At 43.5% G+C, this 27,146-nt stretch overlaps 1 protein-coding gene across 2 annotated transcripts in view; it reads left to right on the top strand.

Annotated features, from left to right (window-relative positions):
• Positions 1-27,146, top strand: part of GAREM1 (GRB2 associated regulator of MAPK1 subtype 1) — a 206,881-nt gene that overhangs the window by 166,050 nt on the left and 13,685 nt on the right. For both annotated transcript variants that reach the window (XM_004606049.2, XM_004606048.2), the window contains exon 4: positions 20,792-21,964. In XM_004606049.2, the coding sequence (XP_004606106.2) occupies positions 20,792-21,964 (1,173 nt within the window). The remainder of the gene's footprint in view (positions 1-20,791; positions 21,965-27,146) is intronic.

The raw sequence follows: 27,146 nt of genomic DNA, 5'->3' as shown, positions 1-27,146 counted from the left end.
TAACCCCTGTGCATCGCTGGTCACCAGGTGTGACCCTAAAAGTAAAAAAAAAAAAATAAAAGAGGAAATTTAAAGGACTAGAGTGCATACTTTGCACACAGGAGGATCAGATTCAATCCCCAACAGCGCATCTTCCTCTAAGCAGGGCATCAGTGACCTCTGGGTCCTGCTAGGTGTGACACAATCACCTAAAAATATTATATTATTATTATTATTATTATTGGAGTCACAGCCATCTGGGTTCTAAGTGGAAGATAGGAACACACGGTGGCAGTGACTGAACTCAGTGCCTCACACATGCAAGGCACACGTTTTACTACTTAACACCACGGAGCCACATTCCCATCCCCTGTAGAAAAAATTCTTCACTGGGCTGGAGTGATAGCACAGCAGAGAGGGTGTTTGCCTTGCACACAGCTGACCCAGGTTCGATTCCCAGCATCCCATATAGTTCCCCAAGCACCGCCAGGAGTAATTCCTGAATGCAGGGTCAGGTGTAACCTCTGTGCATCACCGGGTGTGACCCAAAAAGAAAAAAAAAAAGAAAAATCTTCACTAGCTAAAGTATATTTATGTCTGTTCCAAGTTTTGTGTAACTTTAAAATATATTTATTAATTTAAAAATGTTTATTATTACTATTATAGTTTAGGTAATTTAACCCCCTTTGGTTGCTTAGTAAAATTTCTCTTTATTTACAAGATTTGTTGAGGACATGTTCTTTTTCAGACCTAACAACTCATTGACCAGAATCAAATCGTAGAACAAAAACTTACCTTGTTCTAAAAGTCACCCGTGCTGAGACCAAGAAAATATAACCAAACCTCTAAATTTACCAAGAGAAAAGACTGAGGGCTTACGCCTAAAACACCTCAGCACTGGCATCTAGAAAGGAGATTGAAAGGAACAGCAATAAGATTAAAAGACAACCGTGGTGGGGCGGAGCAATGGCATGGCAGCTAGGGAGTTTGCCCTGCACTCCGAAACCTCAGTGTACCATTTTTTTCCCAAGCACTGTCAGGAGTAATTCCTGAGGCAGAGCCAAGAGTAAGTCCTGAGCATTTGTGGGTGTGGTTCAGAAACAAACCCAAAAAGACGGGGGTTGGGTAGGAAAATGTAAGAATATATGGGCCGGTGCCTCTCCCCAGTGGTTTGTGATGCTTCCTTAGTCGCTCAGAAAGTAATGGCTTTCTTTGTTTTTAGTCTCCTACCTATCCCACATTTTTCTTTTTCTCATTATTTCCTTTATTTCTTACATTTTTTTAAATTTCCCTGGTAAGAGCTTGGCTTTTGGTTTACCTTCTCTGTAGCATGTTTTGGGTTTGTTTTGTCTTTTGTTTGGGGGCCATGGGGCCGTAGCCGGCTGTGCTCAATGGTTACTCCTGCCTCTGTGTTCGGGGATCACTCCTGGCCCAGATGCGGTGCCAGGGGTCAAACCGACCTTGGCCTCATGCCAGGTGAGTGCTTTCCCCAACATGCTGTCTCTCTGGCCCAGGGCATGTTTGTTTGTACCTTAGAAGGCTACCACCTTTCCATTTTTTTCATCAGCCATGTTCCCTTGCAAAATCAGAAGATGTCCTGGGGCAGGAGCGATAGCACAGCAGGTAGGGCATTTGCCTTGCACGCGGCCGACCCGGTTTCGATTCCCAGCAATCCCATATGGTCCCGCAGCGCCATCAGGAGGAATTCCTGAGTGCAGAGCCAGGAATAATTACCCCTGTGCATTGCTGCGTGTGACCCAAAAACAAAAAAAAAAAAATCAGAAGATGTCCTAGCTCTAGGTTAGTCATCCAACCAAAGGTTCGTTCTACTTTTCAATAAAGTAAACAGTTGTTTTAGTTATCAGCATTTTAGTTATCAGCATTCTTTAAAACAAACCAGCACAAAGGGAACTGTAGTGTTGCTCAGGCCTTAGATTCGTGGTTGAGTACAGCCCATTCCAGACTGGCCTGCACTAGACCCTTTAGTCTTTACGCGCAGAGGTGGGTAATACTCCCCATCCCATAGATGTTTCTCCATAAGGGATTGACAAATTGCATCCTCTGGGCAAGCCACCTATTTTTGTCAATAAAATGTTACTGAAACGCAGTCATCCTACACACTTTAGGGTTACCTATGATGATCCCTACCTTTACAGCCAACTTGTGTTATTCCACCAAGCCTAAAATCACTACTCTGGCCCTATAAGAAAATGATGACCCCTGATTCAGAACATGGAAAATTTACCAAATTAACTCTCCCATTAAAAAAAAAAAATTCCCACCAACAGATTATGTCATTTGCTTCTCTTTATTTAGTGCTTTATATCCTCAGTGTGTTAAACACTGAGAACTCCATAGTATGCGGTGGCTATTTGTTTCACAAGACCTCTTCACCTTTCATACTTCTGTGGAGACTTACACCAGTACCAAGCAGATTGTTTCCAGAATGTCCCACCCTTTCAGACCCAGCCAGTGAGGTTGAGGAATGTTCTACACATATCTTTGCTTCCTTCGGTGTAATGACACGTAAATGAATTCTTCATCCAGCGTGTCTCTTTACTGTGACAGTTTGGAGAGGGGAAAGCGCTGCCTTCCGTGTGGCCTGAGTTCATTGGCAGTGCTCTTGAGTGGGTAAGAGCCTTTCCACCTCCACTGCTGTCACCTCCAAGCTTTCTGCCTCAGAAGTCCTGTCCCCAGTCTAAGGGCACCCGGGACCTTAGTTTGCACGTTTGAAACATTGCTAGTCTTGTTGTAGTGGTAAGGTCTGTGCTCTCCGCAGTTTCTGCAGAGCTTTTCCCCAGAGACATATAACACAGTTGCATGGTCCCCCTGGGGAGAGCGCCCATAGGAGCCATGAGCACTCGACCGGATGTGACCCTGAGCTCTAGTCACCGCTTCTGCCTGCCACACTCTAGGGAGCTGTCAGCCTGTGGTCTGGGACTGGCGCTGAGCAGACAGTCCTGTCACCTGCACATCAGCCCCTGATAGCTGGCGTAGGCACCTGCTCTCGGGAGGGCCATCAGCGCCGAGGAGCGGTGCTTCCAGAGCATGGAGCCAAAGGCTCGGGGTTGTTCTGTTTAAATAGGGAGAAAGTTACGTGAGGACCAGAGAACTCACCTGATAACTAAGCGTTCGAGTACTGAGAAGCATGACCACGAGAGGAAGGATAGACTGTTTGGAACCGGACCAGAGAGAGTACGGGGCATATGGCGCTTGCATTGCACACGCCTGGTCCTGGTTTGATTCTAGGCACCACACTTGTCTCCCAACACCCCTGAGCACAGAGCTAGGAGTAAGCCCTGACACAGCCAGGTGTGGCCACACACACACATACACACACACACACACACACACACACACACACACACACAACAATCTAGCTGGACTCAGAACTTATAGGTTCAGAGCTTTTATAATTGTCAGATTTTAGACTTACAAAGCCGTGTTGCCCATTTTCAAATCCAAAAACTGAGAAACAGATGTTAGCCACTTCCTTGACTCACACAAAGCCTCAGAAGTGCTTAGCAGCAAGCCAGGTCTCCTAATCCTGTCCAGTCTTCCCACTGCTTCCTTTCATTCTCTTTGTGGGTTTGAGGTAATGTCCATGATTGTTATCAGACTGTTGTTTCAAATTAACACAGTGGCTTCTTTCATTTTCTTTTCAAAAATCTGAACATCTTGAATAATTGTTACCTAGGAAATCCTGTCTTGTGTATTTTGAAGTGCTGTGGTCCGAAACAAAGGATTTGGCAGCCTTTTTGAATATTACACGTGCAGATTTTTACATATTTCATGTAAGAATATGATTTTAACATTTAAAGAGGTAAAATCCAACAAATTATCTTGATGTTTTCTATGGATCAACCCAGTAGCATTTCTAACCAGATAACATGCATCAGAACAGACCCCGTAAGCTGACAATCTGAAATACATAATGAGCTCACGCAGTTCAGACACCTCTCACAGTGCAGCCCAGTCAACACATAACAGAAGACTGGAAAGAAGATACACAATTTTAAAAAAGAAAATGATACACAGGTCTCCTACAAGCACGTAAAAAAATGTTTGATCCCACTTTTCATTGGGGAAATGCAAATTCCCAGTGAGCTATCACCTCACACCTTTGAGAATGAACTCTATCAAAAAGCCTGGAAAGGGGCCCAGGCAGTCGTACAGTGGGTAGGGCCTTGCCCTTGACTGACCTGGGATTGATCCTCTGGCATCCCATATGATCCCTCGAGCACTGAAGATCCCTGAGTGCAGAGCCAGAAGTAAGCACTGAGCACTACCAGGTGTGGCTCCCAACCCCACAGGTGTAAAAACCTGTAAATAACAAATGTTGGCAAGGGTGCTGAGAAAGAACTCAGGTACACTTTGAGTAAGAATATGTTTATGCAGCCTCTACTGAAAACATTATGTCAACGCTTTTAAAAATTTAAATGAAGTACTATGTTATCTAGATATTGTTGTGTTAGCCAGTTCATTGGCATTTATCCTAAAAATATGAAGACATTAATTTGAAAAGATATGTATATCTCAATGTGTATAGCAACATCCATCACAATCGCCTGAACATGGAATCAACTCAAATACCTATCTATGAATGACTAACTAAAAACAAAATTGTTAAACACAGACTTCATGGAATATTACTCAGCATTTACAAAGGTGAAATTGTGCCTTTTATGACATCATGAATGGAGCTTGTGGTGGTTATGCTAAGTGGAATAAGACAGAGTATGAAATACTATTACCGAGTGATTGCATTTATGTGTAGAATAAATAATGAAAGCAAATGAATTGTCTAACACAACCAAAATACCACTTAGACACTGAAAAGTACAGAGACAAAAGGAAATGTTCAGGAAACATGAGTTAATTAATTATTTTGACAGTGTGACGACCTGGGTCCTTGATGCTGGACAAAGTGAGACTTAATACAACTGGAGGTGTAAAACTGTACCCTGGAATTTTATAAGATGGTATATCAGTGAGGTGAATCGCTTAGATTTGTTTATAAAGATGAATATGAATAATAATTTTAATAAAACTTTTCTAAAGTACTACTGTGAAGTGTTAAACTGAGGTGCCAGAGAAATGGCCTAGGCCGAGCATTCAGCCAACCCTGGTTCAATTTCTTACACTATATGGTACCCCCAGCACTGCTGGGGACCCCCAAGTAGTCCTCAGACTCTGGGCCATTGGCCAAGAGTCGCCAGAAGAGGCCTTTGCTCCTCCTAAGCGCCACTTGGGAGGTATCGATCCTCTGCCCACCTCAAAAATGTATCACTAACAGAGAAATTTTAAACTGTTAACTGAGAAACCAAACTAGAGTTGGGCTATTTTACCTGTTGCTTGAAAAAGCGTTAAATGTACATGAAAGAGATTAAAGTTGCATTGCCGAATTAATAAGCAAGAGTTTTCAAATTTAATATGAGCAACTTGATGCTAAGCTACAGCTTTTTCCCGAAGTTTCCAAGTTACTGAAAATTAGCTCATTTTCCCCTCAAGTTGTTGATTTGAGCGGTCCGAGTGCCTTCAAAGCATTGACGCCAAGGCAGCACCTTGACAGCCTTTTGGCAACGTCGGAGGCTGTGGTGAGCTCCACCGCCCGGTGTTGGCTCTCCCCAACTTATCAAAATGATCCATTGCTCTGCCACCCAAACTGCCCAGTGCAAAAAGGAGCCCTAAAAAATGAGGTGAATGAATTTAGAGGTAGTCCATTTTTTCTTTTCCAGTTTTGAAAAGTGTGTTTTCCTTCCAAGTCACATGTCACTTATTTTGGGGATTCATTCAGAAGTAAATTGAATACCATTGTGAGGCTAATTGTTGCAGTGTTTGAAGACCTCCCAGTGCTTTTTTTTTTTTTTCTTTTTTTTTTTGTCGTCTGAGGTTTCGAGACCTCCTCTGAAAAACTACCAGTTGGCCAGGCCTGTGCTGTGCTGGCACAAAAACCATTGTCTTTGTCATCCGTACCCGGCTACTTATTAAAAGAATGAAAACAGAATCAGAGTTGACATTTATCCTAACTGCTAAGGCCCTTCCTTCTTCATTTTCTGCCACTTTCCAAAGGCAAGAGTTATAGAAACTGAAATTGGAATAGAGCTAAAAGATAGATAATACTAATCTGTTTAATGCATCGATCGGAACAATCCTGATCTTTTTTTCAGTAGTTGACATTTTAACCTCAGTGATATCTTTGCTCTTTAGAATAAATGTTTTTAGAGAACAGATTGCCTATTAATAGAACTTCCAGAGTCAAAGGGGGAGGTGGTGTTTAAATTTTTACATCAGGCTGTAAAATGTTGATGAACCTTGAGGTATTAATTCTGAGAGAGATTACGAACTGTAAAACCCTGATCGTTTCCTGGATTAGACCTATTAAGAGTTGTTTAGATAACACGCTCTGAATTACTTCCTCTCAGGAAACATTGAAACTGGAAATGTTAGCCAGGCACACATACCGAAGCACTTAGAACGAATGCATTGTTTCTTTCGCTGTTAAAAAAGAAAGAAAGAAATTATGCAAATAAATCACATCTGTAGAAACCAAGGGAGACTGTTTGGCTCAGCTGCCAAAGGAAGAACATTTATTTCTGAGATTCATCATCTGTCACTTGACAGTGACCACAAAATTGGCCAGTATGTTAGTGTCATCATTTTACACAGAGCTCACTGCTAGCATCGGCAGTGACATCAGAGCTGGGAGCACAGAATTGTACTCACCCAGGCTGTGCTTGGGAATCCAGCGATTTCCTTTAAAGGTTCACACATTACTCCAGATTGTTGGCAAAACCGTTGAACATGCCCAGAAAGTGGCATCCAGTCAGGACGTTTGTGGTCCGTTTCATCTCCGCACGTCCTGTCTGCTGCATGGCTCCAAGCCGTGTGGGCAGGACGCCTGGTGTTTTCTGTGTGGCCCTCACTCAGCTGATGCGCTTTTTTCTTTCCAGAAGGTAGATGTTCATGAAGGAGGACGAGGGGGAGGGGAGGAAGAGTTGTTTTAAAGAGCTACCAAAGAGCTTTGTGAGTTTTTTCACATGTGGCAAGCATTGTTGACTCCCGGAACATGAATTGGAAGTATTTTGTTGCATGACTGAACATGTGTGCATTTCTCAGATCTCCTGAGAGTCCTCTCTGCATCCCTGTCTCTGTCCTGATCCAACTACATGAGCTGCCAAGTTGGGTTGTTGTTTTTTTTTTAACAAAGTTTTAATAAAAATGGAAGGAGAGCAGTACCCTGGAACATTTTAGAGACTGGTCTCTCCGCAAACGATCTATTTTCAATCATTTCAGCATGTTCACTTCCTTAGGGATACAATGGTAATGATATTCCAGGCCCTCTTCTGACATTAAGTTTTATTCCAGGATAAGGCACTCAATAAAAACTCGAGCCGTTCGTTAGCATAGAGAGAAGGATGATGTTTAGAAGTACTGGTCTGGGCTTGAAAATAGTAGTGATTGGAAATAGAAGCTAACGTAAAAGACAATGTAAAGAGGAATTATAAGAGTAAAATGTTTTTATTGTTAACGAAAGTAGCATGAACCTCTTTATGAAGAACAGATCATTGCTCTGTGGGAGGTGGTTTTGTACACTGACTGAGCGCTTAACGTCAAGGGTGGTGTTCCTTCTTACAAGTAAGGAAACTGAGCCTCAGCAAAGTAAAACACTTTATCTGAGATCACCTAATATAAAGGCAGGAATCAAACTTGACTCTGTAGTTTAGTGAATAATATTGAAACGGTTCATTTTCAGAGGTCATGTTTTTTCCCATTCACCTAAACCTTTCGGTAAAGGGACAAAGAGTACTTTTTTAAGAGCGTGTAGAATGCAAGCAACCATAGATTAGACAGAAATGAGCAGATATATTTACGTTGTAAATAAAGTTCAGTAGAACTTTATTTTTTGGGCGTATTGAATACACCACGGGTAGCTTGCCAGGCTCTGCCCTGTGGGCGAGATACTCTCGGTAGCTTGCCGGGCTCTCCAAGAGGGGCAGAGGAATCGAACCCAGGTCAGCCACATGCAAGGCAAATGCCCTACCTGCTGTGCTATTGCTGCAGCCGTATTCAATATGCAAAAATAGTAACAAGTCTCAAAATGGAGACATTACTGCTGCCCACTCGAGCAAATTGATGAGCAATGGGATGACAGTGATACAGTGACACAAAACTTTATTTACAAAGTCAGGATCTAGGCCAGAGGAGAAGGGTGGGCATGGGCTGGGGACAGCACAAAGTTCTGGCCTGTATAGGACCCCAGATTCAGTCTCCAATACCACATGACTTTCTGAGAACTACTTGAAACTGCCAAGAGAAGAAAAAGAATTGTGGGCAATTCAGTTGCCAGTCCCAGATCTATATTGCTGTAAGGTTAGTAAGTACTATATCTGAGGTCACCTAATATAAAGGCAGGAATCAAACTTGACTTTGTAGTTTAGTTTGGTGAATAATGTTAAAAGTAAAAGGCTTTGTGCTAAAGTGAAAGTTAAATACCGAAGAAATCTTTATAAGCACTTGGTGGCCAGTGTCAAGGGAATGCAATGACTGAATCCTAGACCCTCTAGGAAATGAAGGCCAACCTTCACCCATGCCAGGAGCTTTCCTCTGTAAATGACTCATTAGCTTAAAAAATCCTTAATCTGGGGCTGGAGAGATAGCACAGCGGGTAGGGCGTTTGCCTTGCACGCGGCCGACCCGGGTTCAAATCCCAGCATCCCATATGGTCCCCTGAGCACGGCCAGGGGTAATTCCTGAGTGCAGAGCCAGGAGTAACCCCTGTGCATCGCCAGGTGTGACCCAAAAAGAAAAAAAATAAATAAATAAATAAATAAATAAATAAAAAATCCTTAATCTATATTCTTCAGAACTGTTGAAGTCAACACACACAAGTGCGAAAGCCCAAGAAACTTACAGACCAAAGAAATATATATATGTACTGTGGGACCCAGGGTTTTGATCCCAAACACCCACCGAAAAAGGACATTAATGAGGAAAAACTGTGAAATCAAAAAATAATAATAATAATAGCTTACTCAATAGAAATTTACCAGTGTTTAATTTCTTTGATTAATATGCCATAGTTATAGAAGATGTTGAAAGGATGAGCTTGGTGATGGTTGTATGGAAATTCTCTATACTGTCCTCTCAGCAATTCCGTAAGTCTAAAATTGTTCCAAATAAAAATACAATTTGAAAAAAATATTTATTTGGATTCCTAAACTGGGGCCCGAGAGAGAACACAGAGGACCAAGTGCCAGGAATAGACCCAGAGCACTGCTTAATGTGGCCCAGTAACAAAATTTTAAAAATCTTAAATTACACCAATCCACATTGATGGGCAGAATCAACATAGATGAGTTCTTGCAAAAAATTGTGATAATAATAGCACTGTCATCCCATTATTCATTGATTTGCTCGAGCGGGCACCAGTAACATTCTATTGTGAGACTTGTTGTTACTGTTTTTGGCATATGGAATACACCACGGGGAGCTTGCCAGGCTCTGCCATGTGGGCGGGATACTCTAATATCAATAACAATAATAATAATAATAATAATAATAATAATCTTTCATCTGAGTCACCCGAAATGAACTTTAAATCTTAGGAAGCAAAATTGACCTTCAAACAGGATAGTGCTGACGTTTCTGCACAGATAACGCGTCCTACCAAAAAAAGCCAGTTTACTATAGAAACAACAAAGCTGATTGTGTTTTATAGCACTCATGCAGATTAACAGATTGCTTGTTCCAAAGGTTAACAGTATATAGAGTTGACCTAGAATTGTGAGCAAGAAATTTTTAATGATTATTTTCACTTTCTGGCAGTGCTCTGGGGGCCATATGGGATGCTGGGGATTGAACCTGGGTCAGCTGCATGTAAGGCAAATGGCCGACCCTTTGTACTATCACTCTGGCCCTACCTAAATTCCTAAACACTTCCATACTGATGATTCCTACTTGAGTTAGCTGTGGGTACATGGTCGGTTACTTCATCCGCTCTTTTAGTAACAGAAAAGGGAGCAATTAATCTCGGCCTTAATGTAAGCATCGTATTAAAACGTAACAGCATAATAGAGGGCTTGAGATGTGCTCAGTGGTATAGCACTTGCCTTGCAGGCACATGTAAGGCCCTGGATTCTATCCCTGGTACCCAGTGATCCCCTGAGCACCACCGGAAGCATTTCTGAGCCAAGAGTTACTGACAAGCCTATTAACAGGTGTGGCTAAATAAATAGTTAACGTGATAGAATTATTGACTGTCCCTGCCTATGAGTAAGATACATAAATCATAGATCAAATACTATCAAAGAAAATCAGGCATAGTCCGGAGAGATACCACAGCAGATAGGGCAGTTGCCTTGTAAGTGGCCTAACCAGGTTCAATGCCCAGTTACACATATCGTCTCTCTTCCTCCCTTCTTCCCTCCATCCCTTCTTCCTTCTTTCCCACCTTCCCTTCCTTCCTTTTATTGTTTTTCTTGTTGGCTCAGGGCTGGAAACCAGGAAGAGGGTGTGGGATGAACCCAGCCCCCACACTCACTGTTGGCTCACCAGCATTGACTACATCCCCAGTCCCTTACTAGGTACAGAAATAGCATTAAAATATATATATACATATATTATTTTCATAAAAGTAGTTCACAGGGGCTGGAGCGATAGCACAGTGGGTAGAGCATTTGCCTTGCACATTGCTGACCCGGGTTCAATTCCCAGCATCCCATATGGTCCCCTGAGCACCGCCAGGAGTAATTCCTGAGTGCAGAGCCAGGAGTAACCCCTGTGCATCGCCGGGTGTGACTCAAAAAGCAAAAAATAAGAAGTAGTTCGCAATAGTTCATTACAGATAAAATACCAAACACCACTCCCACAACCAAGCACCTTCCCACCATAGTAAGAGGGAAGTGTGTGAGGGTTGTTGTGTTTCATTCTGGAGCCATTTAAGCCTGAATGTAAGAGAATACAGGCAAGTATGTTAGAAACCAAACAAATGTGTGATACTTTTGATAAGTGAGGTAGAATGTAAGAGGTTGCATGGCCGCGAATGCAGCCACATGCTCCAGGAAATTCTGTGCACTCTCTCCCAGAGCTTTAATTTATAGTCTCTGGGTCTTGGCCATTGATGAGATTACATGGCGCCAGGGGCAGTTTGTGGGTGTGACTGCCAAGCTACTGGAAAACTGGGGACCCTGGGGGAGGAGGCCCAGGCCTGATCCCTGCCTATGAGATCTCAGTCACAGGTTCCCGCATACCTAGATTTTCCTATTAGTCTACTCTTGAGTGAGGTTCATCCTGTCTTGGGTGAGGTTTGTCCCCTCTTGGTTGAAGCTCATCCAAGCATGCGGAGAGTGGCCTTGAGCAAGGCTGCGAATGCAATCTGGAGGTTTTCAGACACCAGGGTTCTGCTTGGGGCCGGGAGGGACACTCAACCCACCCCGCTCCAAGGTGCCCTGGTGAAGACAGTCTGGCCCGGGGTCAGGAAGTTCTGCTCAGAAATAGTATTTGATTAAAAAAGAAAAACTTGCAAGTTCTTTGTAGAAATTCTAGAGTTAGAAAATTTTTCTAGCAATGGGATAAAGAATATCGTTTTTTGTTGTTTTTGTTTGGGAGGGGTTGGTTTGGGGCCACACCCAGTGGTGCTCAAGGCTTACTCCTGATTCTGCGCTCAGGGATCACTCCCGTGGGCTTGAGGGACCATATAGGGTTCCAGGGATCAAACCCAGGTTGGGCACATGCAAGGCGAGAACACTGCCCGCTGTACTATCACTCCAGACCCAGTATCAGTTTTAAGTCAGCAAACTTCTTTACTGTTTAAATTAAAACACTGATGATATTTACATTAAAATGATAAAATAGGCAGAAAAAAATACCTAAAAATTGTCTACTGTTACTTTGCCTTTCAATTTCACATTAACTGCTACCTTCTTTGCTGAAAACTAAACATTTCACGAAGAAATTCATTGTGATATATAGATCATCTTGCCATAGATATTCTAATTGGGCATGAGGATGGGGTCCTTGATAAAATCAATCAAAGGAACAGAATAGACATGATATATACATAGTTTTTTTAAATGAGTAATTAGACAATGAAATAGGAAATCAGAGTGATTGTTTCGGTGACCCTTGCCTTTTTTTGTTTTAAGTTTCTTAAGGACTATAGCAAGAGAAAAGGATCTTTCTGAGATAAATACTGAATTTTTTTTTTTTAAACCCTACAACAAGACCAGGACATTCCATTCCTGTTCTACCCTCTCCCCCACCACAGGAAAAAAGGATGAGTCATTTAGCAATGATTGAAAATTCATCTTTGCCCATCAGTGGCAAAGTCATTATCTTTAAACATCTGCACTTGCGTTATAGAACACCTGATTTTTATTTTTAATCAGAAAAAGATTCAACCGTGTGTGTGTGTGTGTGTGTGTGTGTGTGTGTGTGTGTGTGTGTGTGTGTGTGTGTGTGTGTGTGTGTGTGTGTGTGTGTGTGTGTGTGTGTGTGTGTGTGTGTGTGTGTGTGTGTGTGTTGGAGGTTCTTGGGCCACACCGTGTAGTGCTCTATTCCTGGCTCTGTGCTCAGCTGACCCTCCAGGGAACCTTATGTAGTGCAGTGGTTGGAACTGGGTCAGCCTCATGCAAGGCAGATACCTTAGTTCTTGTACTTCCGCCACAACCTTTTTTTTTTTCAATCAAATCACTGTGAGATATACAGTTACAAAGTTGTTCAGTCATAAAGTGTTCCACCACCTATCCTTCACCAGTGTACATTTCCCACCACCAATGTCCCAAATTTCCCTCCTGCCCCACCCCCTCCCCCACCCGCTCTCTCACTCACTCTTGCTCTCTCTCTCTCTCTCTCTCTCTCTCTCTCTCTCTCTCTCTCTCTCTCTGCCATTATGGTTAAGAAGCAACCCTTTTAGGGGCCGGAGCGATAGCACAGCGGGTAGGGCATTTGTCTTGCACGCGGCCGACCCGGGTTCGATCCCCGGCATCCCATATGGTCCCCCAAGCACCGCCAGGAGTAATTCTTGAGTGCAACGCCAGGAGTAACCTCTGAGCATCGCTGGGTGTGACCCAAAAAGCAAAAAAAAAAAAAAAAAAGCAACCCTTTTAAACCTTTTCACATGTTTTGACAACTGTTCAACCAACTCTTGTTGAGCAAAACAAAATTCCCAGTATCCATTTCAAATCTTTCTGCTTTACAGCTGGGGTCCTCCGTCTCTTGAAAATAAAATGATGAATCAGTCCATGCAGTCATTAATTTGACATGGCTTTCATGGGGAAAGGGAAGGAAGAGGGTGTGGTAGGAAAGAGAAGAGCACTAGACAAAAAAGGTAAATTAGACATACTGTGGTTTTCTTTGAAAGAGAGAAATGCTATTTTCAACAAAAGCAAAGGAGTATTGAAAGCCATGAGTCAGGCACAAACTCTGTTCTGTGTTAAGTAAATTTCTTGTCCCCACAGCACCATCAATGTTAATCCCCCCAGATTGGGCTTTGTCTGCTGACCTTCCACACCCAGATTTCTCAGGTGCAGGGCTTGCTGAGGTTTTTAGTTGCGGGAGAGCCGGTTTCTATTCTTCGGGGGTGAGAGGGGGTGGTTATCCACTTCCCTTTGCCTTTCATGGGACCTTGAGACCCTGTAGCGTTCCGTGTAATTTGGGTGATTTTTCTTTCTCTTAGGTCTGAACTTATTTCAACCTTCTTTTTTTTTCCCCCTTTCTTGAACCACTAGAGTTAACTGTTCTCATCCTGTTTCTTCTATTCAGGGAGCGTTGTCGCTGCCGGAATGGCATCTCATCCTCCTCTTCATTTTTCCTGCCCTCTGCCGACGGGGAATCATCCTTGACCTCCACCTCCCATTCTTCCAAGTCCTCACTGTCTGCTGTGAATTCTTTCCAATCACCTCGTAGATTTTGCTCCTGGGGAGAGATGAGGATAGACCTTTCTTAGCTGGAGGGCCTGATTCCTTTCCACAATCTTCATCAGCATCTTCAGATTCCTGACACTGGGTAATAATTACTGACCTTGTGTGCTGTCAGAACAGAGCTGAGTGCAGGCATCAAAACTCCACGTGCCCCACCTGGAGCTGATGGTGGCCCCCAATCCCAAGCCAGTCCCCACATGCAGCTGATAGAGGCTGCTTTTTTTTTTTTTTTGAGGAAGTAAGTTTGGGGGTCATGCACAGCAGTAGTTAGGAGCTATTTCTTTTTCTGTGCTCAAGTGACCTCTGGCAGTGTAGGGGAACCATATGTGGAACCAGAGATTCAGACGAGGGTCTGCAGCTTGAGCATAAATGCCCTAACCCCTACAACATAATTGCTACCCATGCTGCAGCCTCTTCATGGCTTTCTTTAGTTTAAGCCCCTTAATCAGACACGAACCCTGAGACCCAATTTCTTGAATGAATCACATCCAGAAGCACTCGTTGAGGGTTTGCCTCTCTTTGGATTGAATTTGATCATCTGATTAGAATATGGCGATCTTCCCCTCCCTATACTTTTTCTCCTACGCAATTAATGATGCCTTAAAGAACGACTCTTGAATCAAGCTCCTGCTGTACATTTGCATTGATTGGTGATTCTTGCATATATCAGTCTATTTCATAATTATTGCAGGGTTATGATTTTTTACCACTATCCTTCATTGGTCAGCTTTTTCCCAGTAGTTTTTTTTTTTATTTCTTCATTTTTACTAATAGGATGGACTTAGACATTCTTACTCTACCCAGTAGGTTATAATTCATTAAAGTCTTTTATTCCGTTGGCCAAGATTTGTTCATGGGAGCTGATTCAGGCTGACTTCTGTGTCTCCTTGCCATCATTTTATCAGCTCTTCTTTACTTTCTTGAGCAACCAAATGTCCCAGGCTCATCTCTTACCTTCCTTGCCCTGGCCTTGTATTCACTCATTTTCTTACTTCAAGATGCCGTGGGGGAGTAGTTGTCGTGGAGAATGGTTGGGTCTTTGGTACAGAGAGTTGTGTCAGATGCACCATACCCATACACCTGAACAGCACAAGTCTCCAAGAAAGAACATGATATTAGTGGGGACTTCTTGTCTCTATTTATTTTTAATTTTTTTTTAATTTTCAGTTTATACCCTGCAGTGCTTGGGTTTATTCCTGGCTCTGTGCTCAGGGATCATGTGGGATGCCAGAGATCGAACCCAAGTTGGCCACATGCAAGGCAAACAAACACATCTCCTCGCTCTGGCCCGTTTTCCCTGCCTTTTGACAATAGTCAGAGAAACAGACACTCTCGAGTGACTTCCCTTAGTTCTCTGACTCTACCCACTCTGCTTCCTTTATTCTTTTTGAAATATTAGATGGTTGGATTCAGCTGTTTCCAGTTGCATTCCACTTTTTAAAAATACTTCTTGAATTTCGTTTTATTTTTTAATATGTAGAGCATTATTAACATACTTCCTAGGAGTCAAAACTATAGCAGGAAAGACTCCAGGAGGGGAGACTCCTTCTTGTTTCCCTCCTGAACATTCTACCCACCGGCCTCCTGCAGGTGATTTCATTCCTTTCTACTCTTGTTTTTCTTCTGTTTGTGTGTTTGGGGGAGGGGGGACACAAAAATAAGCAGAAAATGTAGCAATTTTTTTCTTCTTTTTGGCATTTTTTGGTTCTGGTTTTTGAGCTACCCCCGGCAGTGCTCAGGACTTATTCTTGGCTCTGCATTCAGGGATCACTCCTGGCGGGCTCAGGGTACCATATGGGGTTACTGGGGATCAAACCCAGGCCAGCCCCATGCAAGGGAAGCGCCCTACTGCTGTACTGTCTCTCCAGCCCATTTTCTTCCTTTTAAAATAAGTATGTATAATATAAAAGATTGATGCGAACTTAGCATGGACACCTGATCAGCATAGCACACTACAGCCCAGGATTCCTGGACTGGAGCGATAGCACAGCAAGTAGGGCATTTGTCTTGCAAGCGGCCGACCCGGGTTTGATTCCTCCATCCCTCTCGGATAGCCTGGCAAGCTACCCGTGGTGTATTCGATATGCCAGAAACAGTAACATGTCTCACAATGGAGACGTTACTGGTGCCCTCTTGAGCAAATCGATGCACAACGGGATGACAGTGCTACAATATAAAAGATTGGCTGTTATATATACACTTTGCTTTTTTAACCCTCTTGACAGTATATCCTAGAAGTCAATTTCAAATCAATTTATTGAACTCATTTCCACACTCTTGTATACTATCTGTGTGTGTGTGTGTGTGTGTGTGAGAGAGAGAGAGAGAGAGAGAGAGAGAGAGAGAGAGAAAGAGAGAGAATATGTATGTATGTTCCTTAATGTATGCATTCTGTCTTTGGGCATTTAGATAAGTTCCAGAATTTTAAAAATATTAACACTATGATTAATAACCTTGTATGTGTATTATTTTTATTTTTGGAAGAATATCTTGAGGGTAAATTGCTGGGAACAGAATTGATAGGTGAAAGGATATATATGCATAGTTGTGTTATATTTTGCCAAGTCCCTGCCATGAAATTTGTATCATTTTTCATCTTCATAAGGACAGAGTACCTGCTTCCCCATAGCCAATTAGTGTGATGTCAAGCTTTGTGATTTTGGGGGGTGGAAAGAGGGTTGGGCCCTAGCTTCTTTCACCCTTGAGGTCAGCTGCATGAAGACAAGCACTTTAACCCCCATACTATCTTTTTGGGGCCGGAGCAATAGCACAGTGGGTAGGGCATTTGCCTTGCATGTGGCCGACCCGGGTTTCATCCCTGACATCCCATATGGTTCCCCAGGCACCGCCAGGAGTGATTCCTGAGTGCAGAGCCAGGAGTAACCCCTGAGCATCACTGGGTGTGACCCAAAAAAAGCAAAAAAAAAAAAAAAAAAAAACCTATACTGTCTTTCTGTCCCATGCTTTAAAAATTTATCAGCATTGTAAAAGTTCCAGTGAAAATGGTATCGCAGTGCAATTTTAACTTATCTGTTTTGAATTACAAAGGAAGTTGGACATCTTTTCATAGATTTGAAAGCCATTAATTAGCTTACTTTTGGGTGAATTTTTTTCAGTGGCCCCTGTTTTTCTTGAGGATCTTTGGTCATTTTATAAAAACTACTTATTTTCTGCAGTTTTTAACTTTATCTGAGGTACAGATGGAAGTTAATTTTTCTCAGTTTCATTTGATGTTGTTTCTCTTGTTTCTTGCCATCCAGAAACTTTCTGACTCAAATAACAAGTGATGGGTTTTATTAGAAAATGTATAATTGACACAGAGAAATTGGGAAAAAAAAACCAATAAGGTTTTAATAGGGGAGATGAACAAGAGAAAGATTGTTAGAATAAAACAGCCATGAAAATAGACATGAACACATCTACATTTGAGTTTGTTAAGTAAGTTAAATCATTAATAAATGAACCATCAAGATTAGGAGAAAATAGGGTCAGCGAGATAGCCAATTGGGTAGGTGCCGACTTTTCATATAGCTGACCCAAGTTTGTCCCCCCGAAAGCTCTGAGGCCTCGGTGTGTTGCCCCAAAATAAAAACAAGAATAAAAATGAAGAGACTAGAGGGAAATACTGGAACATGTTCTATGCATTATTATGTGTTTCGCAGCATCTTGGTGAAAATAGTACCCTGCCAGTCATGGCAATAAAACATGTCTGTAGGCCTGAGAGATAGTACAGCAGAAAGGCACTTGTCTTGTGTGCAGCCAGGTTTGATCCCCTGGTTGCATACAAGACCCCATATGATCTGTGCAGCCCTGCCAGGAGTTATCCTTGAATGCAAAAACAGGAGTAAGCCCTGAGCACAGCCTGGTATGGTTCAAAAAGGCAACAAGTCTCCAGACATTGTCCATTGTCCGTTACTAGTAGGGGGTAGAAGCAAAATATATTGATCAGAACCTTTCATGTGTACAATTTTAATTTAGGAGCCTAATGTTTATGAATAGGATCATAAAGGAAAGTTTTGAGGAATGAAGAAAGGGAGGGAGGGGGTGGAATGGAAGCAAGGGGAGGGCAGGAAGGAAGGAGAAGGAAAAAGGAAAGAAAGAAGGAAGGGAGCACGGAAGGAAAGGAGAGAGGGAGTGAGGGAGGAAGGAATTTTTAAGAGGCCCAAGAATAACTCAGCTCCCGCTTTGCAAGTTTGATGCCCAGTGCTCTGCATGGGACCCCTGGCACTGCAGTAGATTACTGAATTTCTCACCCACCACAGCCAGGTGTGTGCACGCACTGCAGCTGAAGCACCTGACCCCCAGCAAGCCTCACTAGCAAATCTGTGTGTGCCGCAGGTGGGATGAGAACCCCAGAGCACATGTGAGTGAGCACCGCAGGGACCCCTGATGAGCTCAAGTAGAATGTACAATCACCTTAACAAAGTCTATGATTTCTAGCCAGCATCTCAGTCAAGTGTATGAGCACCATAACCAAATGTATAAGCCCCCAGGTCACCTAGCAACAAAGGAAAAAGGGCGTGTGCAGCTTCGTACTTGCAGGAGTTATCAAATTGATGCCAGAACTAGCTCAAATGGTAGAAAGTGTGTCTCGTATCTGAGAGGCCCTGAGTTCAGTCCCTGGAACCATATACTCTCCCTAGCCTCTCTCTGAGTACTACCAGGTGTACTCAGAATAGTCCCTGAGCACCGAACCATCAGACCTACACCCCCTGGAGGGTCCCCAATTTAAAATAAAAAAACTATAATTTGGAGTTCAGGCAATAAATTGAAAAGTATATGGCATAAATGGTTTCTACAGTACCTAAAATGTAATTAATAAGATGAAAGAAAATGATAGACACAATAATATGCAGAATGAAGGACAACAGAGAATATATAAAACAAGAGGTAAGCAGACAGAATAAATGGAGGATGTATTTTTTATTTTAATATTGAGAAACATTATCTCAGCATAGGAAACGGAAGATAGATAACTTCCTAAATAGCAGGACCAATGAATTAGGATAAATATTAGAGTACAGTGGGCAATATTAATCTTTCAATTTTACACACACACGCGCGCATGCGCGCACGTACCCTTTCTCCATGTAGTTTCACTTCTAGGAATTTGTTCTCAGAAACTGTTTGGATCATAAAAAAGAAAGTACATTGCAGTATTATTTTTAACTGCCTAACATTGAAGAAATCCATCTGTCTTAGAATAAAATTGGTCAGATAAATTAAGATTCATCCATGTATAATGAAGTGTTTTAGATCAGTATAACCAGTATTGATATATATATATAATTTTATACTGCAAAAGGAAAATTATAATAAAAAGAAATTCAGTAACAGAATATGTGTGGGTATTTACTTCTCTGTGATACACTGATACTGCATTAATTTTCATATTTATGTAAAATTACTAACAAATTGCCATTACTGGTAAGATTAGGTACTATTGATTAATTTTCATATCTGTATTTTACAATATTTCTCCCATGAAAAATAAATAGTTTATACAGTAAAATGAAAGAATGGGAGAAATAAAACATTTTTCATTTTTTTTCACAACTCCAAGTTTAGAACATTATCTTGGCAAAATTATTTAAAATTTAAGAGTTAAAAAACTGGCAAAGTTTTAGAGCTGGAGAGATAGTACCAAAAATAAGGCTCTTTTTGCAGCCTTCGGCTGCAGCCAAAATCCTGATTCAAATCTCCCAGCACCACACAAGGTCTCCTGAAAACCAAGAGGCTCATTTCTGAGGATAGAGCCAGGAGTAGTCCTTCAAAAAAATTGGTAATATTTGAATAGTAAAGATAAAAATATTTTCTACAGTAATGTCCATTAAGGGCTGGAGTGATAGCACAGTGGGTAGGATGTTGCCTTGCAGGTGGCCAACCTGGGTTTGATTCCTCCATCTCTTTCGGAGATCCCGGCAAGCTACTGAGAGTATCTTCCCTGCACGTCAGAGCCTGGCAAGCTACCCGTGATGTATTCGATATGCCAAAAACAGTAACAGCAAGTCTCACTTGGAGACATTACTGGTGCCCACTCAAGCAAATCGATGAGCAATGGGATGACAGTGACAGTGATCAAATTATTAACCATATCAGTCTTTTTGATTGTTTAGGCTTGGGGACTGTATTTGGTGACAGCCAGGGCTTACTACTGACTGTGCTCAGGGAATCACTCCTGGGAGTGCTCAGACCATTTGCGTACCCAGTGCTATCTCTCCAGCTTCCTTGTCTTTGAATCGTGCTCATGATGATACTTTCTTTTTGATTTTCCCCCTTGTACTTCCCAAATTTTCACTAATGAACAAGTACCTTTTTTCTTGAGTGGGTGGTGGGGGTAAAAACATATTTTAAAAGTCAAACTTGGGGGCTGGAGCTATAGTACAGCGGGTAGGGTGTTTGCCTTACACGTGGCCTACCCGGGTTCAATTCCCAGCATCCTATATGGTTCCCTTATCACCGCCAGGAGTAATTTCTGAATGCAAAGCCAGGAGTAAGCCCTGTGGATTGCTGGGTGTGACTCAAAAAAAAAAAATGTCAAACTAGGATTGTGTTATTGTTAGCCATGAGAAGAAATAGAGGGGCTAGAGCAATAGCACAGTGGATAGGGCTTTTGCCTTGCACACAGCCAACCCTGGTTCAATTCTCAGCATCCCATATAGTCCCCTGAGCACTGTCAGGAGTCATTCCTGAGTGCATGAGCCAGGAGTAATCCCTGTGCATCACCGGTGTGACTCAAAAAGAAAAAAAGAAGAAGAAGAAATAGAGTGTCTAGATTTAGTATCAAAACAGCCTTTTTCTTTGTGTGCATGTGTGTGTTTATAGTTCTTCACATTTTTCTATGGATCGACGATGGGAAACTGACCTGACGTTTGGTTCCTCTGTTGTAGGTCGCTTCGGGTGAGTGCAATGAGGACACTGAGGTTTACAACATCACCCTGTGCACGGGGGACGAGCTCACGCTGATGGGGCAGGCAGAGATCCTTTACGCAAAGACATTCAAGGAAAAGTCCCGACTCAACACGATCTTCAAGAAGATCGGGAAGCTCAATTCCATCAGCAAGCTGGGGAAGGGCAAGATGCCGTGCCTCATCTGCATGAATCACCGCACCAATGAGAGCATCAGCCTTCCCTTCCAGTGCAAGGGCAGGTTCAGCACCCGCAGCCCCCTGGAACTGCAGATGCAGGAGGGGGAGCACACCATCCGCAACATCGTGGAGAAGACCAGGCTGCCCGTGAACGTGACGGTCCCCAGCCCCCCACCCCGGAACCCGTACGACCTCCACTTCATCCGGGAGGGCCACCGCTACAAATTCGTCAACATCCAGACCAAGACTGTGGTGGTGTGCTGCGTGCTGCGGAACAACAAGATTCTCCCCATGCACTTCCCCTTACACCTGACTGTGCCCAAGTTCAGCCTCCCCGAACACCTGGTGAAGGGGGAGGTGTGGGCCGAAAGCCTGGTCCATCACTGGCTGGGCATCTGCCAGGAGCAGTTCGACATAGACGAGTACTCCAGGGCTGTGCGTGACGTGAAGACCGACTGGAACGAGGACTGCAAGAGCCCCAAAAAGGGCCGGTGCTCCGGCCACAACCACGTGCCCAGCTCCCTGAGCTACGCCCGGGATGAGCTCACCCAGTCCTTTCATCGGCTCTCTGTCTGTGTGTATGGCAACAATCTCCATGGCAACAGCGAGGTAAACCTCCACGGCTGCCGGGACCTGGGCGGGGAATGGACCCCCTTCCCTCACGACATCCTGCCCTACCAGGACCCCGGGGACAGTGGCAGTGACTACCTGTTTCCAGAAACCAGTGAAGAGTCGGCGGGCGTCCCCGGGAAGTCAGAACTTCCTTATGAGGAACTGTGGCTGGAGGAAGGCAAAGTCAGCCATCAGCCCCTCACTCGCTCCCTGAGCGAGAAGAGCCGATGCGACCAGTTCAGAGGCTCCGTCCGGGTCCAGTGTGCCACGTCTCCCCTGCCCGGCCCGGGAAGTCTGGGAGCAGCAGTGAAGTCTTCAGAGATCGCCCTACCTCCACCTCCAGTGCCTCCCAAATCTGAAGCCGTAAGTCATTTCTGTTTGGGCGGCGCGGACCAGCCCCTCATCCTTGCTTGGTTATCCACTCATTTATTTTCTCTCCTAAAGAAAGGGAAAAACTCCCCCCGTGGAAGATCATCAGAAGGTGCAAATTTACTTCCTTAGAAGCGAAAGAAATGCCTGCTAACCTGTTTGTACTAGTTAGGAATTAGAGTTCTCCTTTTGCAGAGAGAGCTCGAAGGGCTTTGACAGCTACCCAGAGGACAGATACTAGAGAAAGGAGAGGAGAAGCTAAGAGCCCTGCAGAGAGATGGCTGATTTGTTACAGAGGTTACAAGTATTGATGCCTAGCTTCAAGAGCCATAATACAGCACGTAGGGCACTTGCCTTGCACGCTGACCAACCTGGGTTTAATCTTCAGCATCCCATATGGTTCCCTGAGCAGCCCAGGAGTAATTCCTGAGCACAGAGCTGGGAGTAAGCCCTGAGCTTCACCAGCTGTGACCCAAAAAAGCAATAATAAAAAATAAAATAAAAACCAAAGAGAAGTATCAGAGCCTGAATCACCGCACTTAGTCACAGCGGAGAGTAGGGAGAAAATGTTCGCCACAGAATGTGTTTTGGAGGTAGACGAAGAGGTATTTCCTGTTAGATGGAATATGGGTAGTGAGGGAATCGTAAATCCAGGAAAACTCCTACTAAACATTTAGCTAGAGTAGCAGAGTGACTCTGAGTGTCATTTGCAGTGATGGGGAGACTGAAAGAGGAATAGATTTATGTGGGGGAGGGATGCATCAAGAGCCATTCGTGTCTTCTGTGACCCTCCTGTAGGACCCAGGCTGCTCAGAGATCAAAGTGTTGCAGTGAGCTAATGAACACATACATGCAGAGGTATGGTGCACACGTGAGCAGAACCTGAGACTGATGTGGTTCTTTATTGCTTAGCCAATTTTTCCAGACATCGTGTAAGGGAGGGCATCAAATTTAGTGTAAAAAGATCAGTGACAGTGTGACAGATAAGTTCACCCATTTTGACCATTATCTTTGATTGACAGGCACTCCAAACCTTTGCTTCTCATTTTTAATCATTGGATTTCATTCTAAAGGGTAAAAGCACTAAAGAACACTGGATGTAATTCTGTTCTCTAGTTTGACAGTATTTATTACAATGGTATTCTGTTTTTGTCTATCTCCAACCAAATTCTTTTTTTAAAAAATCTTACATAAATCATAATAAATATTTTGATTTTTATAAAAAAATATAAATTAAAGTCAGAATCCATCTGACTGAAGCACAGATGGGAGGGAGGGAGGGAGGGAGAGAGGGAGGGAGGGAGGGAGGGAGGGAGGGAGGGAGGGAGGGAGGGAGGTAGACAGGAGGGAGGGAGGGAGGACGGGGGGAAAGAGGGAGGCAGAAAGCTCTACACACCCCATGGGTACTCTCTGTTCCCACTGGGTGATCCAAGACATGTCTCTGGAACCCTAGGCCTGTGCAGAACCCCATTTCATGAGCAAAAGAGTTTTGGTCTGCAGGCTAGAAATAGTCATCAGTTAGACCTGGATTCTAGGACCTTTCTGTTTTACAAGGAAGCTGACAGATGAAGAGATATGATTACGATTAGGTCGATTAAAATGTAATAAGCAATAGGCAAGATACTGATGTTAGAGATTGGCAGATGGTCACTGGATGGGGAGAGAAGATAGCTGGCAGCTCCTGTCGGGCACTGAATGCAAGATGCCCTCGTGAAGGTCATAGCAAGTGAGATGAGCACAGAGAATGTGTATTCACTCATCGGAAGAGCAGCGAATGAGGGGAGAGACAGAAGAGCCCGGGGAGAGGTGCAGAAGCTGAGACAAATGAGGAAAACCAAGTTCCTCAGAACAAGCCGTTCCTGAGCACTGGGACGGAAGGCCAGGAGCCAGTTGCGGGCCTCCTTAATAAAGGTCAGGGACCATTCCTCCAGGCAGCAAGATTTGCCTCCGTGCTGCAAAGCTTTCTTGAGAGGGGGTCACTTCTGGCTCTTTCCCCCCCGGGATACTCAAATGCCCGTGAAGGTGCTGGTCTGAACTTGCTCTGTTACCTAAAGGATTTACTTGGGGAAGTGTTGGAGGAGTCAGAGTCCATATATATGAGAGAGTGTTCCCCAGCCCCTGTGAAAAAACAGGTAAAAGAGAACTGTAAAAGAGCCTTGGTCATGTTAGCAGTATCTCAATTCAGTTCTCTGCTTCCTGTTGCTTACCGCTTGGAGCCCCCGTCTTTAACAGTAACTTGAGCACCTGGGGCCCTTTCAGCAGAATGGTCCCTTACCTCCAGACATAGCAGCTGGGGCTTATGTTTGCCGGCCGGTAGGTTGACTCATCCACGATGGTCACACCTCGAGTTTTTATGTAACTCACTCTAAGGGGCAAAACTAGCACCACTTGTTTTTCTGTGCCAAATGGAAAATGAATGAGACCATAAATATTAAAAGGCCCTGTCTTTGACCTGGGAGTTAAAAGAAAAATGCTAGTATTATGTGGGAAATGGAAGCAATCCTACAGAAGAATCCGTGTGGGCCTTCAGTTTATGCTATCACTTCTTATGACATAAGAGAATCTTTTCAGAATATGTCCAATGTTTATGGAATTCTAGAATCATAAAGATTTTTTTAATAAACACCTGAAATCATTTAATTACTAAAAAAAAATTTAATGGGCATTTCAAATGAAGTCATGTTTTTTATTGGGTCTGTGGCCACGAAATGAATTTTCCATTTTTAGGATGTGCGTGGGATCCAGAAAACGTCATGATCATTAGATGTGGCTTCAGCTTATAATTTTCAACAGGGAACTTTAATAAAACATAAAGGCAAGTGTTCTCACAAAATTAAATAAAGCTTCTTTGGATAGTTAACAGCGGAGTGAATCCTGGGAGGAAAAGGTGGTATGGAGTCTAATAGCTTTGTCACCTGGTAATTAGAGATGGCGATAAGCTTTCAAGTGAGCCTCTTTCAAAGGAGGCATCATCTGGGACGGTGACAACTCCCCTCACATCTTTAGAAACGGAAGGTGGGACAGTGCCCAAGAGAGCGTGTCTTGCAGAGTAAAGGAAGCAAAGCTGCTAGCTGGCAAGTGAACCCTGTCCATCACAGTCCTTGATCCTGACAGGCTGGCAGCCCCATTGCCCTGGGGGTCGGCCTGTTTGTTTCCTCTAGCTCTTCCAAGCTTCCTTCTTCACCTTCCCTGTCCTAAGTTGTCACACATATGTGTTCAGGGGCTGGAGCGATAGCACAGCGGGTAGGGTGTTTGCCTTGCACGTGGCCGACCCGGGTTCAGTTCCCAGCGTCCCATATGGTCCCTTGAGCACCACCAGGAGCAATTCCTGAGTGCAGAGCCAGGAGTAACCCCTGAGCATTGCCGGGTGTGACCTGAGAAGCAAAATGTGTGTGTGTGTGTGTGTCTGTGTGTGAGCAAAATGTGTATGTGTGTGTCTGTGTGTGTGTGTGTGTGTGTGTGTGTGTGTGTGTGTGTTCAGAGAGATAGTACAGTGGGTAAGGTGTTTGCCAAGCCAGGGTCAGCTCTCAGGACTGTGTTTGGTTTCCCAAACACTGCCAGAAGTCATCCTTAAGCATGGAGCCAGGAGCCCTCAACAAACACTTAGAAATGACTTGGCAGCCCTCCTAAGTGGCATTATGATTAACATAAATCCTTATTGGTGTGTATGTTAATTCTTACCCATTATCTTATAATGTTTATACATCCACTATTTTTATTTTCTGGGTATTGAGTGAAAAAAATCAAATTTTTTTTCCAGAGATACATCCTAAAAATGTAATAAGCTCCAAGAGTGAGCTTTATTTCCTACCCCTCTTTAGAAGGTGCTGTTTGGAAGAGCAGTGATGGCATGGCTTGATATTGTCTGAAATTCTCTAAGTAGAATGTTTGACTCCCAAGCTGCTGTGGCCTGTGTAGTAAATGACCAGTCATTAAAAGTCATTATCAAAATTACAGGATTACAATTCTTCTAAAACCATGCATACAGCAGTAATCAACACGGATACCCTAGAATCTAGAGATTAATGCCCTCTGTCTGTCTCAGCCACAGACAAAAGTATAGTCACTCTTGGTTGGTTGTTAACATTACAGCAATTTCGGAGCTTCATGAAAGGGAAACCATAAAAGGTTGTGAACCACTGGCTTAAACCACATTTTACTGCAGCGTTGCAGAATCTGTTAACCTTTGCAATAGTCAGGGATGCCCCTACAGCCTAGGAAAATCAGGGCAGAAGGGATTGAGTTATAAAACGAATTGGTAGCATAAACTGTCTAAGGCTGGAAGTCCATCGTAGATAAAGTTCCTGTAATGGGGCACTCCGTGTGGTTTTTGTTGAAAAAAAAAAAAATAAGATTTACAGAGTGAATTGAAACCAGATTGGCTGAACCTGGTCCAGTGAGTGCTTGAAAAAAACGGAACTAAATACAGAAGCGAGCTGCCCTGACTAAATCAGAAGCAAGCTGCACTGACTAAATCTGCCTCAAACAAGCCGAACAATTGGTGAGACAAGGAAATCCCAAGTATGAACTGAATGCAAGGAAAGACATCGCCTACTGCCAGGTGTGACAGATAATTGGAGGGTGGAGCGTGTATGTGAGTTTGAATTGACCATCTACTACTTAACGGCGTCAGGCCTTGAGCAAACGATTTAACCTCCCTAAGTCAGTTCCTGTGGGGCTAATAGCAGGTTCTTCCCTGCATGATCATATTGTGCAAAGCACTTGGCATCCTGCCCTGGCACATGAGCGGCATTCAAGGGAGAGAAGCAGTAACTTAATATAGGACGAGGTCTCACTGGGGTCAGAGATAAAGTGATTTGGGGAGAGCAGGTAAGTATAGAAACGTCTGCTTTCCTGGGTGGGGTGCAGTCGTCCCCACATTTCAGGAGTTTGGTGGGAGGGCAAAGGACGGCGGCGGGGGGGGGGGGGCAGGGTCCTTTTCTTTCACTCAGTCTCTAGAGTATTACAAAGACTCATTGGATTCAAAAATAAGAAAATATTCTCTTCATCTGGCTTTAGACGATCCCTAATTGAGAAGCTAGGATATAAAGTTATCCAGCTCTGGCAGTGAGTATGTCATTTTCAGAAACGAAGAACAGCTACACTAATATTTTTATGGATCTCAGTCATGTGTAGTCCCTTCAAGCAGGGTGGGGGTCGAGGAATGGGTAAGTCA

Source organism: Sorex araneus, chromosome 2 (genome assembly GCF_027595985.1).
Source record: "Sorex araneus isolate mSorAra2 chromosome 2, mSorAra2.pri, whole genome shotgun sequence".
Lineage (NCBI taxonomy): Eukaryota > Metazoa > Chordata > Mammalia > Eulipotyphla > Soricidae > Sorex > Sorex araneus.
This window is presented reverse-complemented; position numbering and strand designations above follow the sequence as displayed.